Raw genomic sequence first — 23267 nt, 5'->3', positions numbered from 1 at the left:
GGAATCCGCTGCGGAAAAATCCGCAGTGGACCCAGACTACGTGTGCACATAGCCTGAATAGTTTCAGGGCTGGAGAGGTTATGCAGGGAGGGGCATCTTTAGAAATCTATTGAGGTCGTCTGGTATAACACACTGGTGGCAGTGTAGGAATCCAAGGTTTCATTCTGATGAGTTTTTGACACTGCATATTTTTTAAATAATGCGAGTAACCTATCATACTTAATAGGTTCGGAAAATCTGCAACATCAAAAACTCACTGAAAAGCTCGTAGTGGGAACGTAGCTGAAAGCCTCACTTTGATGTCCATAAAAAACCCAGTGAGTTTAATCAATGTGTAAGTTTTTACTATGAGTTTCTGCAGGTTTTCTCATATGCCGTAACAGTCAGTGAGAAATGGACTGCACTAGGACGCCATCCGTGTGCTGTCCGTGGTTGTCACAAACATGTAAGTTTGCATTTGTTAGTTTGCTTCAGAACTCTGATAAAAAAAACGGACGTCTCCATTTTCTTGTGGAAACTTGGATCGCAAAAAAACACGTCCAATTGAACAGCACCATGGACTTTAAAGGCCATGTGTTCCATCTATGAATAATACGGAGAGAACATGTACATGAAGAATGGACGTCTGAATGAGGCCTAAAAACGTTTAGGTTGTCTTTAAGAGCGAGTTTGTCACTTAACACACCGTCATACAAACGTATTTATTCTAACTTGATTTTGTGTTTCTCAGATTAGTAATTTATGCAATTTACTAATATAGTATAAATTGTAAGGTACATATGTATCTGAGCATATATTGAATTATGGGTCTGATGTTACCTAGTTTCCCAACCCTTGCGCACGGCGGTGACGTACTTTAGTGTTTGCTCAGGAGTCTCGCTCTGTGTGATAAGTTCACCGTCTATGTCATTGTGGGTGGATAGTCTTATTTACGGGTAAATCCCATGTGGCTATAGGTGGATAATAGAATTGCTTTGTGCCTACTGGTAATCTAGGACTCTAATGAAAATGACATTTCCTTGGCATGCCTTGCTGCGATTCTTCCCACTCCACGCCTTACTTTTTCACGTAACCTTATAAGATCCAGTGTCAGAGAGGCAGCGCAGGAGGCAGCAGAGGTTTCATGTGACCTAGATGGAGAGTACATTGAAGCTGCAGTTCCTCCCCTGGAAATTTAAGACAGAGGACAGAAGCTCTGTCATTTCCCAACACAGTGCTGAATGGAGATAGGAAGCCGAGCTGCCACAGCTGGGTCTGATCCTCACACATCTTCACACTATGGATTACTGCGGAACCGCTGGAAGATGGCCATTTTCCTATAATCACTGACTTCTCCGACTCCTCAACATGAGTATTGTACTCAAGCCAAGATCCCGCTCCACAAGTTCGCTTAGGACAACCGACGGGCTCTGGTATAGTAGACGTAGCATTCACACACTTGGTTTTACTTTATTAGGTGTAGCAGAGCGGAGTTTGTCGTGTCGTCTTTAGTCTATAAACTTTCTCCAATCTTTAGTCGGTAAGACGACATCTGTTATATCCATAGTTTTTTCTACCTTGATTTGATTTACAATGTCACCATGTAGTCAACGAGCTTAGTAATCCTTGTAAAATTCACAGTGTTATGTATACAGATGTATAGTATTACTGTATATACCCCGGAGTACATCCTCTAGTAGAGGAAATGCTGCTGCTAGGAATAAAGGGGTATTCCTATCGCAGACCTTTACGGCGTATGCACAGCATCTTACGTCATTGTGAACGGAGAGGTGGCTGCGCATGCGCGTCTCTGTCCGGGCACTTCTATGGAAGTTCAGTGAATGGCCGAGCACGTTAGCCGTAAATGTCTGAGTTGGGAACACTCATGTAAGATCTGTTCACGTTAGGGCTCATGCAAACGATCGTAATATCTGTCTGAGTGCAATCTGTCAAATCAGCGGATCAAACTCTGACCAATGTTATTCTATGAGGCTGTGCACATGTCGGAGGACAAAAATCGCAGCATGCACACTCCGATAATCAGACGGCACATGCTTGTTTATTTTATGGGTCCATGGGTACATCGGACCACACTCGGAAGACATCTGGGTGCGGTACTATTTTCCCGGATAGACTGAGTGGAGAAGATGGAGAAACTTTTTGTTTTTTTTAATTCTCCACATCCAATAAAATCTGATCCCACTCTGATCCCACTCTTATCCCACTCTTATCCACTCTGATCCCACTCTGATCCCACTCTGGTCCGACTCTGATCCCACTCTGATCCCACTCTGGTTCCACTCTGGTCCAAAAGGCTACAATCACTTTTTACATGGTTCGGAGTATCTATACTGAAACTTAAAAATTTTAATACAAACAGAATTTAAATAAAGATGCCTGGATTATTGGAAAATTAGGCAGTGTACAATTTTTTTATTTCATTTTTTTTTCCGAATTTTTTATTATATTTTATGTTGTGGGGTGTTGTTATTAATATTATTATTATTGCTGCTTTTATTTTCATACTTAAGAAAAACAAACATATGTTGTGTGGTGTTATAGTTTTATTTGCCGTGTCACTAAAACTGCTGCATCAGTGACAGATTTTGAAAACCTTGCCTAACACAGCTATTAATTTTAAATTGGAGTGAAACCTTTTTGCTTTTTTGTTTGGTGGGTCATTTCCTGTAGTATATTGATTATTGATCCATATTGGCATCATCAGCAGAGCATCTAGTGGCTCCTTTTGTTTTAATTTTTTTTTAGGAGGTCTGATTTATAAGTGTCCTCCAAGGGTTAAGGGCCATAGAGATACACTGAGTCCGCTACAGTATCTTTTGTTTATGTTCAAATTAAGTTTCTTCAGATTTCTGTAATTTTTGGACATAATCAGTCTAAAAATTACCACAAAACACCTTGTTTTGTTTGCAATAGGAAATCCATGGTGCCATTAATATGACCCCATTGAATGTGGCTAATCCACTTGTAGACCTGAGACAGTTCACACAGCAAATCATAGAGGTGAAACCCAGTGGCGAATTTGGATTTTTTCTTTGGGTTGCAAGTTCCACTGCAAATACACATTGGAAATTTCTGATGAAAAAAATCTGAAACCCTCTCTGTACACATAACCCGAAGACAGAAGGGACCTAGCCACGGTTGGTCCCATACCCTTTGGCCAACTCTGGATGGCAAGAATTTGATGAGGACTCTCTTTAGAGATTCTACAATAGGTCCCCTCTCTTCTCGGGACACTTTCAGCCTCTGTGTGTCCTGCCTTGAAGTTTTTGACAATACACTTCTGTATTTCTCTAAAATGATGACCTTTGAAGATCTTTTATTATGAGTTTCTAAGTAAATATATATTCAGCATAGTGATGTGGGATCAGTATTCTCGTGTGTCATTAACAAAGCTTATCTGTGTAACTGCTGAGCCCAGAACAACGAGATAGCATGGCAAATATGTACATTGCTGGTGCAAGCGCAGATACCGAAAGAAAGATGATCTTATTGTTAGCGATCAGAAAACAATTATTCATGTGCTCTACAATGAACAGACATCAGCCGGTAATTAACCATTTACATTTGCTGCAGCTCAACGATGTGACGCTTCGGAGTCCTCCTAATCCTCAAATCCAGGCTCCATAAAATGTCATCATTAATAAATCACAGTTACTGTATGGATGGAAAGTGGCTCATAAAATATTAATATTTTCCTTATTTTATAGGATTATCGCTGGTTGATTGGAAAAGTTTTGTTCCTGGCACCCAAGTAAGACCTCATGCAGATATGCTGCAGCATCCATAGACTCCCAAGGGGCATGCTGCAGCTTATGCTGTATCAGGGACTCCCAAGGGGCATGCTGCAGCTTATGCTGTATCAGGGACTCCCAAGGGGCATGCTGCAGCTTATGCTGTATCAGGGACCCTTTTTTTTTCTAGAAGTGCTTGCTGTAAAACATGAGAAACCCTTTAAGACTATATGCACATGTTGAGTATTTTCAGTATTCTTTTATGCAGCAGAAAAATGCTGCATAAAAAGCACACACTTTATACTCATTTTTGCATGTTTTTTATGCATTTTTACGTTTATTTTTTTCCCCCGATTCATTTGAGTAAAAATTGCTGCAAAATTGTAGAAGAATTGACAAAACAGTTTACTAGTTTAGAGAAATCCATAGTTGAAATATGCTTCTAATGAGATGCAAGTGCTATGGGCGAGGCCGGGCACTTACAGTTCTCCTGCTTCCCTCTATTCACCGCCCTCTGCCTGCCTACTGTGTCTAGGTCACTCATCTTTCAGTGACCTGTCAGTCAGAGGAGGCAGCGGGCGGAGCATAAAAGAGAAGCAGGAAAGCGGTGAGTGCAGGCCTCACCCATAGCACTTGCATCTCATTAGCATCAAATTTCAACTATGGATTTCTCTAAAACAGTAAAACTGATTTCTAGAAGAAAGGTAAGGATTTATTCAGCATTAAAGCACCTTTACAGACATGTCATTATATTGGGGTAGGAAACCCTGATACCAGGTTCTCTTTAAAGCCATATGGATAAGGATTTAGATTTTCCTTCATTGGTTACTGCAGTGTGAGATCTTTACATTTATAGTAATGTTTAGCTTCATTTTGTTTGAGACGTAAACAATAGTGATGAGCACAAGTCCTCGTTACTCGGGTTTGCCTAGAGTGCTCGGGTTATGCACCGAGTATCGCGGGTGCTCGAGTGACATGTTCGAGTCCCTGCGGCCACATGTTACACAGCCACAAAACATTTGGGGATGGCCTAACAAACACGGGCAATGCCCGCATGCTTTGTGGCTGTCTACCATCTGTGAAACATGTGGCCGCAGGGACTCGAACATGTTACTCGAGCACCCGCGATACTCAATGCATAACCCGAGCACTCTAGGCAAACTCTAGTAACGAGCAGTTGTGCTCATCACTAATAAACAATCTAAATAAAATGTAATAATAGTAAAAACCATAAATGTTTCTCATAAAAACACAAAAAATATAAATACACCAATCTGAAAACAAATTTATAAATAAATAATATGAATAATTGAATTTTAGAAAAATGAAAGGACTGACCTGAAGCTTTCTTAAGCTGTGCTGTCCGCATAGGATCAGGTGCGTGCTTAGCAACATCCCTTGCTGTCAGCGGGTGACGCCAGCAGAGATTCCTGCCCGTGATGATACGAGGCCACACTGTATGCTCTTGGTACATGACACAACCTAAGATCGCCTCCTCCCTTATTAGAATTCAGAGTCATTGTGATTTGCTGAAAAATCTACACGTTTTGAACTAAACTCAAAAGATCGAGAAATACTAATCAGCCATATCAGTAGAACTACTTGCCTAATATTGTGTTGGTCCCATTTGTTCCAACAAAACAGTATAAACCTGTTGAAATTGCTTGAAGATGTCCCATGGTAAATGGTTCTGGTATATTAGCAGCAGATCGTCCTGTAGTTTGAGATGCGGCTGCAATTATTTAAACTTGTTTTTCAGCACGTTTCGCAAGCACTCAATGGGATTGAGATCTGGAGAATTTGGAGAACAAGACAATACATTGAACTCTTTGTTATATCCCTCAAACCATTTTTAATAATTTTTGCAGAGTGGCAGCAAGCACATAATCCTGTTGAAAGAGGCCACCGCCATTACGGAGTACTTGTGCAATGACAGGGTGTACTCGATCTATACAAGACCCGTCAGGTAGTCCATTTCAAAGTAGCTTCCACTTGAATGTTAGAAGCAACGATTTCTCAGCAAAACATTGCCCAGAACACCCAGCTATCCCCAGTGTCTTTCCTTATTCCCATTGTGCATCCTGGTGCCTTCTCTTCTCCAGGAAAATGGTACACATGCACCCGACGATCCACACAATGTAAGAGAGAAAGTTATTCATCAGACCAGACCTGGTCCACTTCTGATGCTTACATACCCATTGTTTGCAATTTCAGTGGTGGACCAATGTAAACATAAATAAACGTTAGCAATAAATCTTGACATTCAAACTTACATCTTTTTCAGTACTTCATAATTTACGCTTATCTGAGGGATACAGGATAACTTCACAATGGCTGAGGGCTCAACCACTGGGGCCCACACCTGATCCCAAGAGCCAATACCTGGAGGCAGCAGTTGTCGATCCATCACACCATTCATCCAATCTCTACATTCTTATGCTTTCATGCAGACAAATGTATGAATTGTATGTGTGCGGTCTGACAGCACAGCACACCGACCCTTGTTACTCAATAGTGCTGTTATCCATAAGAGAAAAATCGCAGCATGCACTACTGTCCTCCAAGTCTTGGATGAGACTCACCCATTCAATTCTAAGGGTGTGTAAAAAAAAATTGCAGCACACACGGAACATCCGAGTGAGTGGTATCCGATTTTTATAGATACATTTCTGTTATAAATCAAGGAACCTGTATTTGATCATGTACATTTTTTTTTAGAGTAGATGTCACGCTGTTAACGGCGATAAAGAGGCAGGACTGCGTACTGGGACCCGCACCTGTCCCTGCCACTATAATGGGGCCCTGACTTTCCATTATCTCAGGGGTACCTATGATGGTTAGGAGGCCTGAGTCGCCAGCGTATCCCTGTCTCCTGTGCAGGCCCTATCAGTGGCCCCCTCTCCCCCCCAGGGAGGAGGACTGCACCAGTGTATAAACACAACAATAAACAGGGTATACAGACAAGGTAACTGAAAGTCTCAAACTCACCAAATGCTCACACAACCACAGATGTAACACATAGAAGGGAAGAGAAGGAAAAAACTAGGAAGGAAAACAGGTTTAACATGCAACCAAAACAGCAGACACCAATCTCTGTAATAAACCTCCAAGCTCCAAATACTACGCTCCTTCAACCTCCAAGCCAGGCAGCAGAACTTGATCACTGACAATAGCTGTAGTCAAGGCTGGGTCTATATAGAGGAGATTACAAAATCCACTTCAGCTGAGAGACCCAGCTCACAGCAACTCAGCAACAAGGTTAACTCCTGCACTGCTGGCACAAAGCAGCCAGGTCAGAATACAGGAGAAGAGCTTCTGTTCACTGTGTGTGAACGAGGACCATAGCGCTGCGAATCTCTGGAACCTCTCTGTCGCGGTAGCCCTGTGACAGTAGATTTATGAAAATGGACTGCTCATGGATGTAAAATAATGGACACATGGATGAAAACGAACACTTTAACGTTTTCTGGATTTCTGATACGCTGCTCTGCAGCTGGCTTTAATGGGACTGCCGAAGACAACGCAACCTCTGCACTCAGCTAATCTTTGGAACTACCATATGAATGAATGGAGCAGCAGTGTACATGATTGACCACCGCTCCATCCATCCAGGGCTTTTCTTGGGATCGGTAGTGTCTTGGGGGTCTTCAAACTTGAGAATACCCCTTCAGACACAATGCATACCTGTGTGGAAGTATCATGGCTCATTTTGACAAGTTCTAGCCTTTCAAAATGGCAGATCACAGGTTGTGCTTCCTTGGATCACATTTGGTGTGTGCTAACCACGACATGTCTGTATAGAGATGTGGAAGTAATGGCGTTATATAAGCAAAGTAAAATAAATAAAAATAAAATGTCAGGTAAACCCCACCAGACCTGCTGTTATTGTAGATGCTCAGACTCAGTGGTCCAGCCATTACAATTGGAAAAAGGTCAACATTTATAAGACATTTGTACCTAACCGACCTTTTCCTTTTTAAAAATATTGAACAGTATATATTTTTCCTTTGTGGAAATAAAAAATAAAAAATTGTAAACAAATCAAGTCACCTCTTCAAAGACTGAAAATTTTCAAATAATTTCCTGTCCTGTATTGGTGTGACATGACCATTATGGCTCATAACTATTTGATTTGCCTTAAAATTTTATCCAACCAAAATGAGTGCATGCATGGTGGTTTATAAAGGGCCCGGTCTGCTCCTGCCCTTTATCCTCTGTTATTTCACAAGGTTTTCTATTTGTTGACATCTTATGGCGTTTCAGCCTTTATTTGAGATTTGTGTTGGCTCTTATGTACATCATACTTGATTCTGAGCTCATTCAAAGGTCAGCTGACTTTTGGCAACTAAGTAAAGGTGGAATATACTGTTCTGCAGACACTGGATTAAGCTTACAAGTGACTTCCACAAGAGCTTTCATCTCTGAGGATAGTGCCTTGTCTTGCAATAAATTACTGACCCGCTCCTTCCTCCTGAAAGGAAAAGGAAAATCAGCAGAAACTATCTTGGTGTTAATGTCAAACACAGTCACCTCTTCACGTATTGATTTATTTGTCTGCATCTTGGTTGAGCCAAGGACTTGTCCTATCCTCATCATTGCCATTCAGTTAGATTAGCACAGAACACGATGGCTGTGTAGATGTGAGCTGGATCCCATAACTTATATGTGATGGGATGAGGACTTAGGAATGCATGAACTAATTTTGGGTGAGCGTAAAACGGATAGAAAATTAGTACTGCAGTTCTCCAGTGCTTACAGATGTCAGTAAAACTTTCTGGAGCCTAATTATTGATTGCGCAGCTTTTTATAGCATGTCCTAGGATTTCACTATAAAACAGCATACAAAAGTACTGGCCCTATTTTTATCTGCTTCTTCCATGAGATGAGTTAGTCAGTGTGGTTCACATATAAGCGCTCACGTCCCTACTTTCTGGCTTGATGCAGACAAAATGTGTGTCAACTTGAAGGATCAATATTGACGTAGGTCAAAACTTGACTTATTCATATAGTGTGTAACATATAGTAACATAGTAACATAGTAAGGCCGAAAAAAGACATTTGTCCATCCAGTTCAGCCTATATTCCATCATAATAAATCCCCAGATCTACGTCCTTCTACAGAACCTAATAATTGTATGATACAATATTGTTCTGCTCCAGGAAGACATCCAGGCCTCTCTTGAACCCCTCGACTGAGTTCGCCATCACCACCTCCTCAGGCAAGCAATTCCAGATTCTCACTGCCCTAACAGTAAAGAATCCTCTTCTATGTTGGTGGAAAAACCTTCTCTCCTCCAGACGCAAAGAATGCCCCCTTGTACCCGTCACCTTCCTTGGTATAAACAGATCCTCCCCCAGATCCTTGTGTGTTTCTGTTCACTGGACTCAGAAAACTGTTCCTTACAAATATTACTCTAAAGGCAATTACATTCTTTATTACATTTTTCTATTGTTCATTTGCTTCCTAAATACAAAATTGGGCAACTTTCTAATTGGTCTTTCACAGATTTCCTACCATCTGTTTTTGCTGTAGAGTCTGTGTAACATATAACACATAGTTGGCTGTCCTGCTGAATCTGGCATAAATCAGAGAGTACACCGCTTCTGGTGGCATGGGCTTTTTGTGGCCTTATTTTGGTGGTAATGCCTTTTATTCAAGCACATAATCTGGCCATGATAAGTGTCAATTGACAATGCAGATGGTGCTATTTTAGTTTAGTTCTACTTACATGCTACAATTATCTTTTTTGTGAATGATCATTCATATTATCACTTATATGAACCTTTTACAATATTACCTTATATAAAATAACCTTTTACTATATTGTCAGAAGCATATCCCTTGGCTGAACTTGTTGATCCTTCAGTTGAACTTGATGGAGTTGTGTGTTTTGGTTTTTTTTTTCAACCGTACTAACTAAATATATCTGTGACAAACGAGCGTTTTGTTGTTTGAACATCAGTCAGGCATATTAGTGCTATGCACTGATCAGGAACGAACAATAAGATGATTTACATTTGTGAGATTATCGCCGTATGTAAATTGATCTTTATAGGAAACAGCAGAAAAGCGTGGAAGGTAAAACATAGCTGATCAGGAAATAGAGGGAGTAAAGGATCCAAGTCTTCGTGGAGGGGAGATCAAAATGGCTGTAGAGAAGGTAAAAATCATAGGGTGAGGGAAGGTGAATCATTTAGATTGCGCTGGATGTGACTTGTTGATCCCCCTTCAGCACCCTAGATTAACCCCTAGCTACGCCCTGTTATGGGCACTTAATGTGTTGTTATATGGTTCTCCCAGTAATGTAAATGCTATGTGTCTAGGGAGGAACACCTTTGTAATAATGATCATTCCTGGCTTAATTTTTAGTTTCACATCCTGAATCCATGACACAGGAAGGGTTATGGGAACATAGAATGCCAGGGGTGCATTACAGATCCATACTACACCGGTCCGTGATAGAGATACGACTGTGCGTGAGCTCCATAGCAGGGAAATCTTTTTTTCTCATTTACCCGTATTATTCCCATAAGACTAGATATGCGCTAAATCATAAAGTGGACACGAACAAAGAATTCTGTCTGTAGGTTTTATCGCATTACTGAATACGTTACCTGATCTTTGCTACCAACACTGACGGCATGAATTATACCATCATGGGCCACCACATTCAGGAAATGCCTACAAATGTTTACTCAAGTTTATGGCAGATCTGCATACGAGGTGCAATTTAGGAGATAACAGATCAGCAGACATGTTTGTCTTCCTCTTACATAATCACAATGTCGCATAAAGTACAATACTCACAATGCGAAGCATAATCATAGATCATTGCTTGTTCGCTTGCAGTCCATTAGCTGAGATGTTATGCAGCTTTTGATCTTATTCTTCACTATAAGGAAATCTATTTTTTGCTTTTCTAAATGAGCGACCGTAAGTGCAGCGCTTCATCCCATTTCTTGAGATCTTCTTCTGACCTCTATGTATGATGCAGCGGTGAGGTTGTCCAATTTTGGGGCCAATTGTTTTTTTTTTTTTTTTTTTTTACATAAATGGAACCTGTCATGTAAAATAAATCTATTACCTGCAGATGCGGGGTTAATCTACAGGTCAATAGTGTTCTGACGTCGTGCGGCACCCACAGTGAGAGCCCCACTGTTGGGAGAAAATTCACTTTTATTCCCCCGGCAGCATTACGCTTTCAGTTATAGGGCTGGTGTCTGCACAGTTTCAGTCACCGATCTGTGCACAGTGAGCGGGAGCTGTAACCGCGCCCCTAGCACTGACTGACAGCAGCTCTCCATTAGATTGGACTGTCAGTCAGCGCCGGGGTCGCCGTTACAGCTGCTGCTCTGTATACACTGAGTGGTGACTGAGACCGTGATGACAACACTCATATAACAAGAGGCCAAATGTTGCTGGGATGAATGAAGTCCAATTCCTCCTGGCAGTGGGGCTCTCATTGCACTGTGTCAGGAGGCTTAACCCCATACCTGCAGGTTAATAGCTTTATTTTACATGGCAGGTTCCCTTTAAATGCGTGTAATTGGGCTAAACATCATTTTTGCAATTGGGTTGTATTAGAAATGTTGCCCCGTTTGCTTTCTATTTTCTGTTTATTCTACTGTCTATTGCTGGCCACAGACTAAGTTACCTGAAAATCTTTTCTTTTAGCTGCCATTTTCTAGGCACCTCACATCTGATTTATGGCCACATCAAAGTTTTATGTATAGGGAAACTAAAAGCATGTAAAATCCAAACTGCGAAATGCTTTTAATAAAAGAATAATTTTTAGCCTCAAATACGTTACTTTCAAATAAAATAAAATGGTTCCTCAAAGATGGACCACTTGTTTTCCACTCCAATGATATTTACATCTTATGCCTGAGCTAGGACATCAATATTCGGATCGGTGGGCTCCGATCTAAGGGTAGGTTATCAATATTATGCCCTTTAAGCATGGAGCCCAATATCAGCTCACATTCCACCCCACGGTGGTCCTTCACACCCATCAGCTAAGTGGGTGCAGTGCAAGGTAGCTCCTTGTCTATGACTGCAGTGACTGGTGACCTCATCACGGGTGGGAACAAGTAAGATGGGTCAGGACCCTGGAATGGACCATGAGCCAAAGTTAACCCCTCACTCCCTGCACAATGATATGTCCATGAAGTGAAGCAATGCACATTGACATCAACAGCCAACGTCCGCTGTCATATACTGGGGTCCCCCCGTGGTTTATTAGTGTAAAAAGAAATGATAAATTTGTAGCCAGAACTACTTGGTCTAGTTTTCGACACGGTTAGATTTGTGTGGGTTAATAATACACACACTACATACGCTTAAATACTTCACATGTAAGGGACATTGAACTATTACATTACTTATTAAGAAAACATATAGATTAGTATGCACAAGACCATTGTGACACAATGATGGGTCCATTGCCAAAAGGTCAGATTCAGAAAACTACAAGCAGACCGTTATGTGGCGTATTATTAATTTTACAGCGTTTGCCAGTAATATTTCTAAAAAGTCACAAATGCGCCCATATTGCCTGCAACAGAAATGGCCAAAAGTGTGTCTACCACACCTTTCTTTTTAAATTCAGAATTGATTCGGAGCTTTTTTCCATGGATAAGTCCTGCCAAGTCAATACTTGGACAATTCTGGACAGTCATATAATAATATGCTTTGTAAAGGGGTTCCTGTGATTTAAAGGCAGCATGTTATATAGCTAGATTAGTACAGATTGATATACAGTGGGTACAGAAAGTACCCTTTGTGTGGGTTAATAATACTGACCCTTTGCTCAGTATTGAGTAGAAGCCGCCCTTTTGAGCTAGTACAGCCATGAGTCTTCGCGGGAATGATGCAACAAGTTTTTCACACCTGGATTTGGGGATCCTCTGCCATTCTTTCTTGCAGATCCTCTCCAGTTCCGTCAGGTTGGATGGTGAACGTTGGGGGACAGCCATTTTCCGTTCTCTCTGGAGAGGGTCAATTGGGTTTAGGTCAGGGCTCTGGCTGGGCCAGTCAAGAATGGTCGCAGAGTTGTTCTGAAGCCACTCCTTTGTTATTATAGTTGTGTGCTTATGGTCATTGTCTTGTTGGAAGGTGAACCATCGGCCAAGTCTGAGGTCCAGAGCACTCTAGAAGAGGTTTTCATCCAAGATATCTCTGTTCTTGGCCACATTCAAGTTTCCTTCAATGGCAACCAGTCATCCTGTCCCTGCAGCTGAAAAACACCCCCAAAGCATGATGCTACCACCACCATGTTTTACTGTTGAGATTGTATTGGGCAGGTGATGAGCAGTGCCTGGTTTTCTCCACACATACCGCTTAGAATTATCACCAAAAAGGTCTATCTTCGACTCATCAAACCAGAGAATCTTATTTCTCATAGTCTGGGAGTCCTTCATGTGTGTTTTGGCAAACTCTATGCGGGCATTCATATGTCTTGCACTGATGAGAGGCTTTCATTGGGCCACTCTGCCATAAAGGCCTGACTGGTGGAGGGCTGCAGTGATAGTTGACTTTGTGGAACTTTCTCTCATCTCCCTACTGCATCTCTGGAGCTCAGCCACAGTGATCTTGGGGTTCTTCTTTACCTCTCTCACCAAGGCTCTTCTCAGTTTGGCTGAACAGCCAGGTCTAGGAAGACTTCTGGTGGTCTCAATGTTCTTCCATTTAAGGATTATGGAAGCCACTGTGCTCTTAGGAACCTTGAGTACTGCAGAAATTCTTTTGTTACCTTGGCCAGATCTGTACCTTGCCACAATTCTGTCTCTGAGCTCCTCGGCCAGTTCCTTTGACCTCAAAATTCTCATTTGGTCTAACATGCACTGTGAGCTGTGAGGTCTTATATAGACAGGCGTGTGCCTTTCCAAATCAAGTCCTGTCAGTTTAATTAAACACATCTGGACTCCAATGAAGGAGTAAAACCATCTCAAGGAGGATCACAAGGAAATGGACAGCATGTGACTTAAATATGAGTGTCTGAGCAAAGGGTCTGAATACTTATGACCAAGTGATATTTGTTATTTTTTTAATAAATATGCAGACATTTCTACATTTGCTTTTTTCAGCGAAGATGGGGTGCAGAGTGTACACTGATGAGAAAAAAATGAACATTTTTGAATTTACCAAATGGCTGCAATGAAACAAAGATTGAAAAATTTAAAGGGGTCTGAATACTTTCCGTAATCACTATATGCTTTCGTGGGAAAAATATAGTACAACTTCTTGTTGATTTGAATCCTTTCTTTGATTTTTTGAGTTCAGGTGGCCGTTCTTCTCATAGATTGATATGAGTTTATCAAGAATTCATAGGTTTATAACATATCACACCTGCTCCTATGCACACATACCAGGTCTTTAATACTTAACGTTACACATTCAGGACAATACAACAATTGCCTACGTCTTTGAATATTTTTTGTAAACTTGGTTGCTTGTCAAGAAACTTTAGCAACGTAAGAATATACAAGTATGAGCTGTGATCTCTGCCAAGCAGACGTAATCAGTCATAGATGTGTAAACACCATGACATCTGAGGGCCTGAAACCATATGAGGACATCAGAAACTGTACGAAACAAAGCAGCTCTTGTATGTGTGGTTAGTGTATCTAGAAATTGGTCTCATACTGACACTCTGTTGATCTTGTAGAGTCATGGACAAAAGTTTTGAACTTGAGAGTAATTTTGGTTTTCACAGTTGGCTACGTCACTGTTTTTCAGTCTTTTAGATGTTTCTATGATTAGTAAAACACAATAAGAAGCATTTCATAAGTTTTAAAACTTTTATTGACACATATCAAGCTTATGCAAAAAGTTAATATGTACAGTGTTGACCCTTATTTTTCAAGACTTCTGCAAGCACCCTGGCATGGTGGATACCAGCTTTTGGGCCAAATCTGTACAGTTATAAACCCATTCTTCTCTAATCAGTGCTTGAAGTTGAGGATTGACCACAGGATCTCATGGGGATTGAGATCTATGGAAGTTCCTGGCCATCGACCCAAAATTTTAATGTCTTGTTTTCCCAGCCACTTTGTTATCACGTTTGCCTTGTGACATTGTCTCCGTCTTTCTATAGAAAGCGTTGTTCATCACCACATTGCTCCTCGATGGTTGGGAGAAGTTGCTCTTGGATGATTGTTAGATATCATTCTTTGTTCATGGCAGTGTTCTTAGGCAAAATTGTGAGTGAGCCCAAAAATGAATGGTCTGAGGATGACAGGACTCATGGTTGCCCTCACCTTTTTCTTCTTCAGACAATCATACTTCCCAATGTCCCAAACAGTCTGATAGGGGGCTTCATTAGAAAAAAAATAACTTTGCACCAAGCACTGGGATTAGCAGTCCCTATTCTGTATCATGCTGCTCTCACATTAATTTGCTTATCAATTCCACTCAATACGACATGTTCAAAAGATGTGGAGTGGGGTCTCAGAATCATGTCCTCGAAGGGTCCAATGAACACATGAATTACTCACTCATGACTTTTCATATTGTTTAGTTTTTTACATTACATTGTGAAGCAGCCGCTCAACCCCTTAGGCTGGGTTCACATTGCGCTAGGTGTGTCCGTCTAACGGACTCGTTTTTAAGTAGTAAAAACGCAATGTAACGCACATACTAACGCGCCCATAGGCTTGCATTGTCTGACGCATCGTGACGCATCCCTAAATTGGTATGCGTTTGTCACATAACGTTTTTTTTCTGACGGACCTTCAACGCGGCTTGCAGCGTTTTCGGGTCCGGCCAAGCTAACGCACTACTAACGGAAGCGTTCATTCTGCCATAGAAGGCTATGGCAAACGCAGTCAGACGCAAATCATGAAAAATTTCCAAATAGGACCACACGTTTTAATAGCGTTTGAGGGTGGTCACATGTGGTCATGTGACAGGAAATGTGATTTCGGCCATTAAAAGAGGAATATCCCACTCACACAAAGTCTCCTGCACGTGACAGAGTGTTTTGCCGTAGCTCTTATAAATTGTAAGTACATTTCTATATATTATATATCTCTGTATACATCATGGGAGTCTGTAATGTCCGTCGGATGTGTGTGTACTAAACATGTATTGTTTTGTTGCACACAGATGTCGGATACAGATGTCAGCAGCAGCAGCGTGTCTGCGATTTTTTCTTGAGTCGGTAGGCTTGTACTTTAAAAAACCATGTTGTGTGAAACTCCATTGTATTGAGCTAGGCATAACAATCCTGTTTGTTTTATTGTGAATAGGAGTCTTCTGAGCCCGAGGCTGCTAGACCTCCCCCCAAAAAACACGCAAAAACAACAAAGGTACATAGCACACATGTTGAATTTTTCAGGCATAAATTTATTGATCCAATGAATGTTAACATTATTTAATGTTAAAATATTTTTTTTTACATTTTACATACACAATAGGTTGTGGCACAAGGAGGACAAAAAAGAAAAAAGGTCCCTAGACGTCTGTCGTCGCCACAACTGCCAGTGGTAAATATAAAACTAGAAATATTCTATCCAATATTTACCAACAATCTATCTATTCACTTTCTATCTACTATATCTATAAACTATCTATCAACTATCTATCGCTCCATCTATTTGTCTATCTATATCTATGTATCTATCAATATCTATGTATCTATCTATCTATATATCTATCTATCTATCAATATCTATGTACCTATCTATCTATATCTATCTATCTATATCTATCTATCTATCTATCTATATCTATGTATCTATCTATCTATATATCTATCTATCAATATCTATCTATCTATCTATATCTATCTATGTATGTATCTATCTATCTATCTATCTATCTATATATCTATATATTGCTATATCTATGTATCTATCTATCTCTGTATATATGAATATGGCCATCCAGTGAAATTGACACTATCAACATAACGTTTTGTGTTTACATAGTCCAAGTCAGCGACAAAAAAAAAAAGGATTGTCGTTGACGAAGAGCCATTGACTATCCACAATGAGACACTTATTAACCTTGTGGAAGCCAACCCCTCCATATGGGACCAGAGCGACAGCTCCCACCATGACATCGTGAAGAACCGGAAGTTGTGGGATCAAATAATCTGTCACTTTGATCCCCGATACATGGAGAAGTCGACAACCTCAAAGAAAAAAATTGGTAAATATTGGTGACGTAACATCGGAAAAATGTTTAAAAAAAAAAAAAATTTCTATCCTATCAACCTATCCACTTGTTGTCTGCTATCTATCTCTCAATTATCAACTATCTGTACACTATATATCTATCTATCTATACACTATTTCTACACTATTTCTTATCTAACAACTATCTATCTACTATTTATATATCAACTATCGTAGCAAACTATGAACAATTTTTCCTATATCTTAAAACAATCTATCTACTATTTTTATATATATATATTTTTTTTAATTTAAAGCCGATGCTGTCCATACCCGTTGGAAGTCCATCCGCGATCGCTTTGTCCGTGACTACCGGAACAGTCAGAATGCACCAAGCGGATCAAGTGGCAAATGGGTGACACCGTATGGGCATTATGACCAACTGCTCTTTCTTCAGAAAACAGTGTCTCAGCGCTCGTAAGTACAAGAAGGTCTGTGTGCGAGACTAAATTGTTTAAAGGAAAATAATTAATTTTTGTTTTTGGGTTACAGCACGATATGCAGTACCGCTGCTCCTAGACCAGCAGAGGAACTTGAGCCTTCTTCAGTGGAACCAACGCAACCGGAAGATGTGTCTGGCATCAGCGAGCCACGATCTGCGGATAGAAGCACTGTTGCTGCAGGTGTGAGTGCCCGGTTGCAATCACAGCGTGGACGCAAGCGAGCATCTCAAAAAGATGAAGCAGATGCAATTATCGTGGATGGACTCCAACGGGTAGAGGACATGTGTCGCAGTGAGCTCAAAGACCTGAGGCGAGAAATTACCGAGCTGCAAGCCCGCGAGTCTGTATACTCTGCTAATGAGTGGAAGCTACTTTTCTTATCCTTTGTGCCTGTAGCAGAAAATATCCCGGCACATAGAAACCTTATGTTTCGACAAAGACTTAACGAGCTTGTAGAGGAATTTGTGGGCACCGAGGAACCCGCTCCATCGGGAAGAAGAAGACTGGACATGCCGCCCTACAACCCTCAATATAGAGGTCGGGGTGAAACGAGCGTGGAACCTCAAAGACAATGTAGCAGTCCATCATATAGTTGGGCAGACAATACTCCCGTGCAGTACCAAAGTCTTTAGTACCGTTCACTGTCCACAGCCAGGTGCAATTACCGCGTTGCAATTTTTTTTTGGGGGGGGGGTTTTGTTGTTAATTTCTATTTTCCTTTTTTTTTCATCCCTATGGGATATCATATGTTACACCTGTGTACCAACAGTTTGTTGGAAAAATACAAAAACATTTAGTAAACTGTTTCAAAGTTCAGATTCTTGTATGACTTTAACTTTAACTTTTTACACGACATAAGGTAACTTTTTACACGACATCAGGTTAAACAACATAACTTTTTACACTACGTAACTTTTTACATGACATCAGGTTAAACAACATAACTTTTTACACTACGTAACTTTTTACACGACATCAGGAAGACTTTAAATTATTTTCACACGTGTCTGTCTTGCCATGGAACCTGGCCTTCATGTGTGAAGTAGTGTGCAAATTGATCACGAATCCTCATTATTTGTGATGCAGAACGAACTGTAGTCGATTCAATGCTACTGAGGTTCGACTCACAATCATTGGGGTCTACCAACTGGGGTTCATGTCTCGCCACAAAATTGTGCAGACAGATGCACGCCTTCACAACATGGTCCACATTGTCTGGTTGCAGTTGCATGCAGGTTAGTAAAACCCGCCATTTTAATGTCAAAATCCCAAAGGCACACTCCACATAACGTCTAGCCCGGCTCAAGCGATAATTAAAAATGCGCCTGCTGGAGTCTAAACTACGGCTTGAGTAGGGCTTGAGGAGATTTTGTCCTAGTTGGAAGGCCTCATCACCAACTAAAACATAGGGCAAACTTGGGCCTTCGGTCCCCGGAAGAGGTCGTGATGACGGTATGTTTAAACTTTGGCTGTACAAACATTGGCCCATGTTGGAGTCTCTGAATACTCTGGAATCGTTAGTCCGGCCATAAGCTCCAATATCCACAGCAACAAAAGGGTACCTGGCATCCGCAATCGCCATCAATACTATAGAAAAGTATTTCTTATAGTTATAGTAGAGGGAACCACTATGCGCAGGTTTCTGAATCCGAATGTGCTTTCCGTCCACGGCACCAATACAATTGGGGAAATTAGCCACATCCTCAAACTGTTGGGAAATCGCTAGCCACATTTCTGATGTTGGTGTTGGTAGCACAAGTGGTTGCAAGTTGTTCCAAATGGCATCACAAGTTTCCCGAACCAGTTGACAAATTGTTGACTTCCCAAGTCGAAACTGGTAATGCAGTGACGCAAAAGTTTCTCCGGTAGCCAGATATCTGTTGACATTCAAAAACAACAACAACAAAAAATTAGGATTTTAATGATCATCTAAAGGCTAGTTTACAATATAATATACAATTGCAAAATGAACATTAGGCCACACGATACCGAGATCTAGTCTTTGTCAATAGAATGATAAAAAAAATGTATAATTACCTCACAGTCACTACTAAACGTTGCTCTGCACTGATGCTTTCACGAAAAGTGCTGCGATGATGATGTATCTCATCCTTCACATGTGAGAGCAGAACATCAAAGGTCTCAATGGACATCCGTAGATAGCGTTGGAATTTGAAGGGATGATCCCAAAGCTGCACATACAGGGTGTGAAAGGCACCATATGTACTCCGCAAGAAATTCACTTCGTGGATCCAATATCTCCTTTGCGAACTACGCTTTCTCTGCCGAAGTCGCAACCGCATCAAGCGAAATCTGACGAGCTCAGACACAAACATCTTGCTAGCAGAAGTTCACTCAATGCTTTCAAAATGGAGAATGAGTCTGTGCCCACACCCGACAATGACAAAAGGGAAAAAAAAAAAAAACAACTTTATTGACAGTGACAAACGCAGACAAACGGATACTTCGTAAACGGACATCAAAATGAAAAAACGCGATCACATGCGTTAACGCTAGCGTTACCATGACGACGAATTTCACATATTCTTGCTCCGTTTCTGTACATGCGTTTAACACATCCGTTTAACGCCATGTACTTGACGCAATGTGAACCTAGCCTTAGAGAATTCTTGCTTGTTAGTTTTGCCAATGGAAAGGACACACTGAAGCCTTTTCCCTACATCTGGGCCAGATAATTTAATCCTTATGTTTCATTTTTTACTTTTGATAGTAAAATATTTGTAATTTTAATATAAAAAGAGATACGTTTGGATTAGTTTAAGCCTGCCAGGCAAGAGCTTAGTTCCCATCATCATATACTGTATTTCAGAACATTTGAAAATGGTAGGAGGAGCGAGTCCGCAGGGTACATAGGTCAATTTTTATTTTGCTGCTGGTGGCGATTTAAGTCCAAAAATCAAAATAGTGCAATGGAAAGAAATGTATTTTTGTAGGGTTGAAAAGAGTACCGTATTTAAGGTTCAGAATTTTTAAGAACTTTTGTCAGCATCATATTGTTACATGTGAGTGTTCTTGAAGCGCAAAGGGGGGTACATTTTGATCAAAGTGTGTGAGCTCATCTACCAGTGACAATCTGATCTCTTTTAGATTAGACCCTTTTCCTGTGCCCAGGGCCAGTGTTAGGGCAGGCAGACTAGGCAGCAGCCTAGAGCCCCCGATCTCCCAGGAGCCCCCAGACAGTGGTGTGTCGCTAATAGCGGCACACTACGTGGCTGCTATGGGGCCCGTGAGTCAGGGGGCCAGCCCGCTGCCAGCAACGCCCTGCACTGCATTCAGTCTTGGAAAGAAAACTGGATAGGGTGCATGGACCTCCGAGGTAGCCATTTTCTTTAAGGCCACAGTAACACATTCAGTATTTGGTGAGCTTTTTACCTCAGTATGTGTAAGCCAAAACCAGGAGTGGGTGATAAATACAGAAGTGGTGACTGGTTTCTATTATACTTTTCCTCTGATTGCTCCACTCTCGATTATGGCTTATAAATACTGATGTAAAATACTGACCAAATACTGAACGTGTGAATGTGGCCTAATAGAGAAAAAGTAGAGTGTAGCCAGCACTGCCTATAGTAGTAAATGAACAAGTAGGTGGGAGGAAGTAGACTATAGCTGCTGCACAGCTGTCTATGGAAGCAGCACTCTGCAAACAAAAAATATATGAACATTTACTTGTATTCATGTTTGCAGAATGTTGTTACATAGTTACATAGTTATTAAGGTTGAAGGAAGACTATATGTCCATCTAGTTCAACCCATAGCCTAACCTAACATGCCCTAACATGTTGATCCAGAGGAAGGCAAAAAAAAACCATGTGGCAAAGAGTAAGCTCCACATTGGGGAAAAAAATTCCTTCCCGACTCCACATACGGCAATCAGACTAGTTCCCTGGATCAACGCCCTATCAAGGAATCTAGTGTATATCCCCTGTAACATTATACTTTTCCAGAAAGGTATCCAGTCCCCTCTTAAATTTAAGTAATGAATCACTCATTACAACATCATACGGCAGAGAGTTCCATAGTCTCACTGCTCTTACAGTAAAGAATCCGCGTCTGTTATTATGCTTAAACCTTTTTTCCTCCAAACGCAGAGGATGCCCCCTTGTCCCTGTTTCAGGTCTATGATTAAAAAGATCATCAGAAAGGTCTTTGTACTGTCCCCTCATATATTTATACATTAAAATAAGATCACCCCTTAGTCTTCGTTTTTCCAAACTAAATAGCCCCAAGTGTAATAACCTATCTTGGTATTGCAGACCCCCCAGTCCTCTAATAACCTTGGTCGCTCTTCTCTGCACCCGCTCCAGTTCAGCTATGTCTTTCTTAAACACCGGAGACCAGAACTGTGCACAGTATTCTAAGTGTGGTCGAACTAGTGACTTGTACAGAGGTAAAATTATATTCTCCTCATGAGCATCTATGCCTCTTTTAATGCATCCCATTATTTTATTTGCCTTTGTAGCAGCTGCCTGACACTGGCCCCTGAATATGAGTTTGTCATCCACCCATACACCCAGGTCTTTTTCACTGACGGTTTTGCCCAGAGTTTTAGAATTAAGCACATAATTATACATCTTATTACTTCTACCCAAGTGCATGACCTTACATTTATCCCCATTAAAGCTCATTTGCCATTTATCAGCCCAAGCTTCTAGTTTACATAAATCATCCTGTAATATAAAATTGTCCTCCTCTGTATTGAGTACCCTGCAGAGTTTAGTGTCATCTGCAAATATTGAAATTCTACTCTGAATGCCCCCTACAAGGTCATTAATAAATATGTTAAAAAGAAGAGGGCCCAATACTGACCCCTGTGGTACCCCACTGCTAACCGCTACCCAGTCAGAGTGTGCTCCATTAATAACCACCCTTTGTTTCCTATCCCTGAGCCAGCTCTCAACCCACTTGCACATATTTTCCCCTATCCCCATTATTCTCATTTTATGTATCAACCTTTTGTGTGGCACCGTATCAAAAGCTTTTGAAAAGTCCATATACACTACATCTACTGGGTTCCCTTGGTCCAATCCGGAACTTACCTCTTCATAGAAACTGATCAAATTAGTCTGACATGAACGGTCCCTAGTAAACCCGTGCTGATACTGGGTCATGAGGTTATTCCTCTTCAGATACTCCAGTATAGTGTCCCTTAGAATGCCCTCCAGGATTTTACCCACAGTAGAGGTTAAGCTTACTGGCCTATAATTTCCGAGTTCAGTTTTTGTTCCCTTTTTGAATATTGGCACCACATTTGCTATACGCCAGTCCTTTGGCACAGACCCTGTTATTATGGAGTCTTTAAAGATTAAAAATAATGGTCTATCAATGACTGTACTTAATTCCTGCAGTACTCGAGGGTGTATCCCATCCGGGCCCGGAGATTTGTCAATTTTAGTGATTTTTAGACGCCGCCGCACTTCCTGCTGGGTTAAGCAGGTGACATTTAATTGGGAATTTTTATCACTAGACATTTTGTCTGCCATGGGATTTTCTTGTGTAAATACTGATGAAAAAAAGTCATTTAGCATATTGGCTTTTTCCTCATCCTCATCCACCATCTCACCCAGACTATTTTTAAGGGGGCCAACACTATCATTTTTTAGTTTCTTACTATTTATGTAGTTAAAGAATATTTTAGGATTATTTTTACTCTCTCTGGCAATGAGTCTCTCTGTCTCAATCTTTGCTGCCTTGATTTGCTTTTTACAGAATTTATTTAATTTTCTGTATTTATTTAATGCCTCCTCACTACCTACTTCCTTTAATTCTCTAAATGCTTTCTTTTTGTCACTTATTGCGCCCCTTACAGCTCTATTTAGCCATATTGGTTTCCTCCTATTCCTAGTATGTTTATTCCCATACGGTATATACTGTGCACAGGTCCTATCCAGGATGC

General features: G+C 40.9%; 1 protein-coding gene across 5 annotated transcripts in view; it reads left to right on the top strand.

The window, feature by feature from the left end:
- The window catches only part of PDE4D (phosphodiesterase 4D), a 1251030-nt gene that overhangs the window by 869728 nt on the left and 358035 nt on the right, over positions 1-23267 (top strand). The window contains exon 1 of one of the 5 annotated variants that reach the window (XM_069748991.1): positions 1100-1412. The exons of the other annotated variants lie outside the window; for them this stretch is intronic. Coding sequence (XP_069605092.1) covers positions 1348-1412 — 65 coding nt within the window. The 5' untranslated portion in view covers positions 1100-1347. Of the gene's footprint in view, positions 1-1099; positions 1413-23267 lie in introns of those variants that run through there. 5 annotated transcript variants of the gene reach the window in all.

The sequence above is a fragment of the Ranitomeya imitator genome, chromosome 1 (genome assembly GCF_032444005.1).
Source record: "Ranitomeya imitator isolate aRanImi1 chromosome 1, aRanImi1.pri, whole genome shotgun sequence".
Taxonomy (NCBI): domain Eukaryota; kingdom Metazoa; phylum Chordata; class Amphibia; order Anura; family Dendrobatidae; genus Ranitomeya; species Ranitomeya imitator.
Note: the sequence above shows the minus strand (reverse complement) of the source record. Positions and strands in the feature narration are given on the sequence as shown.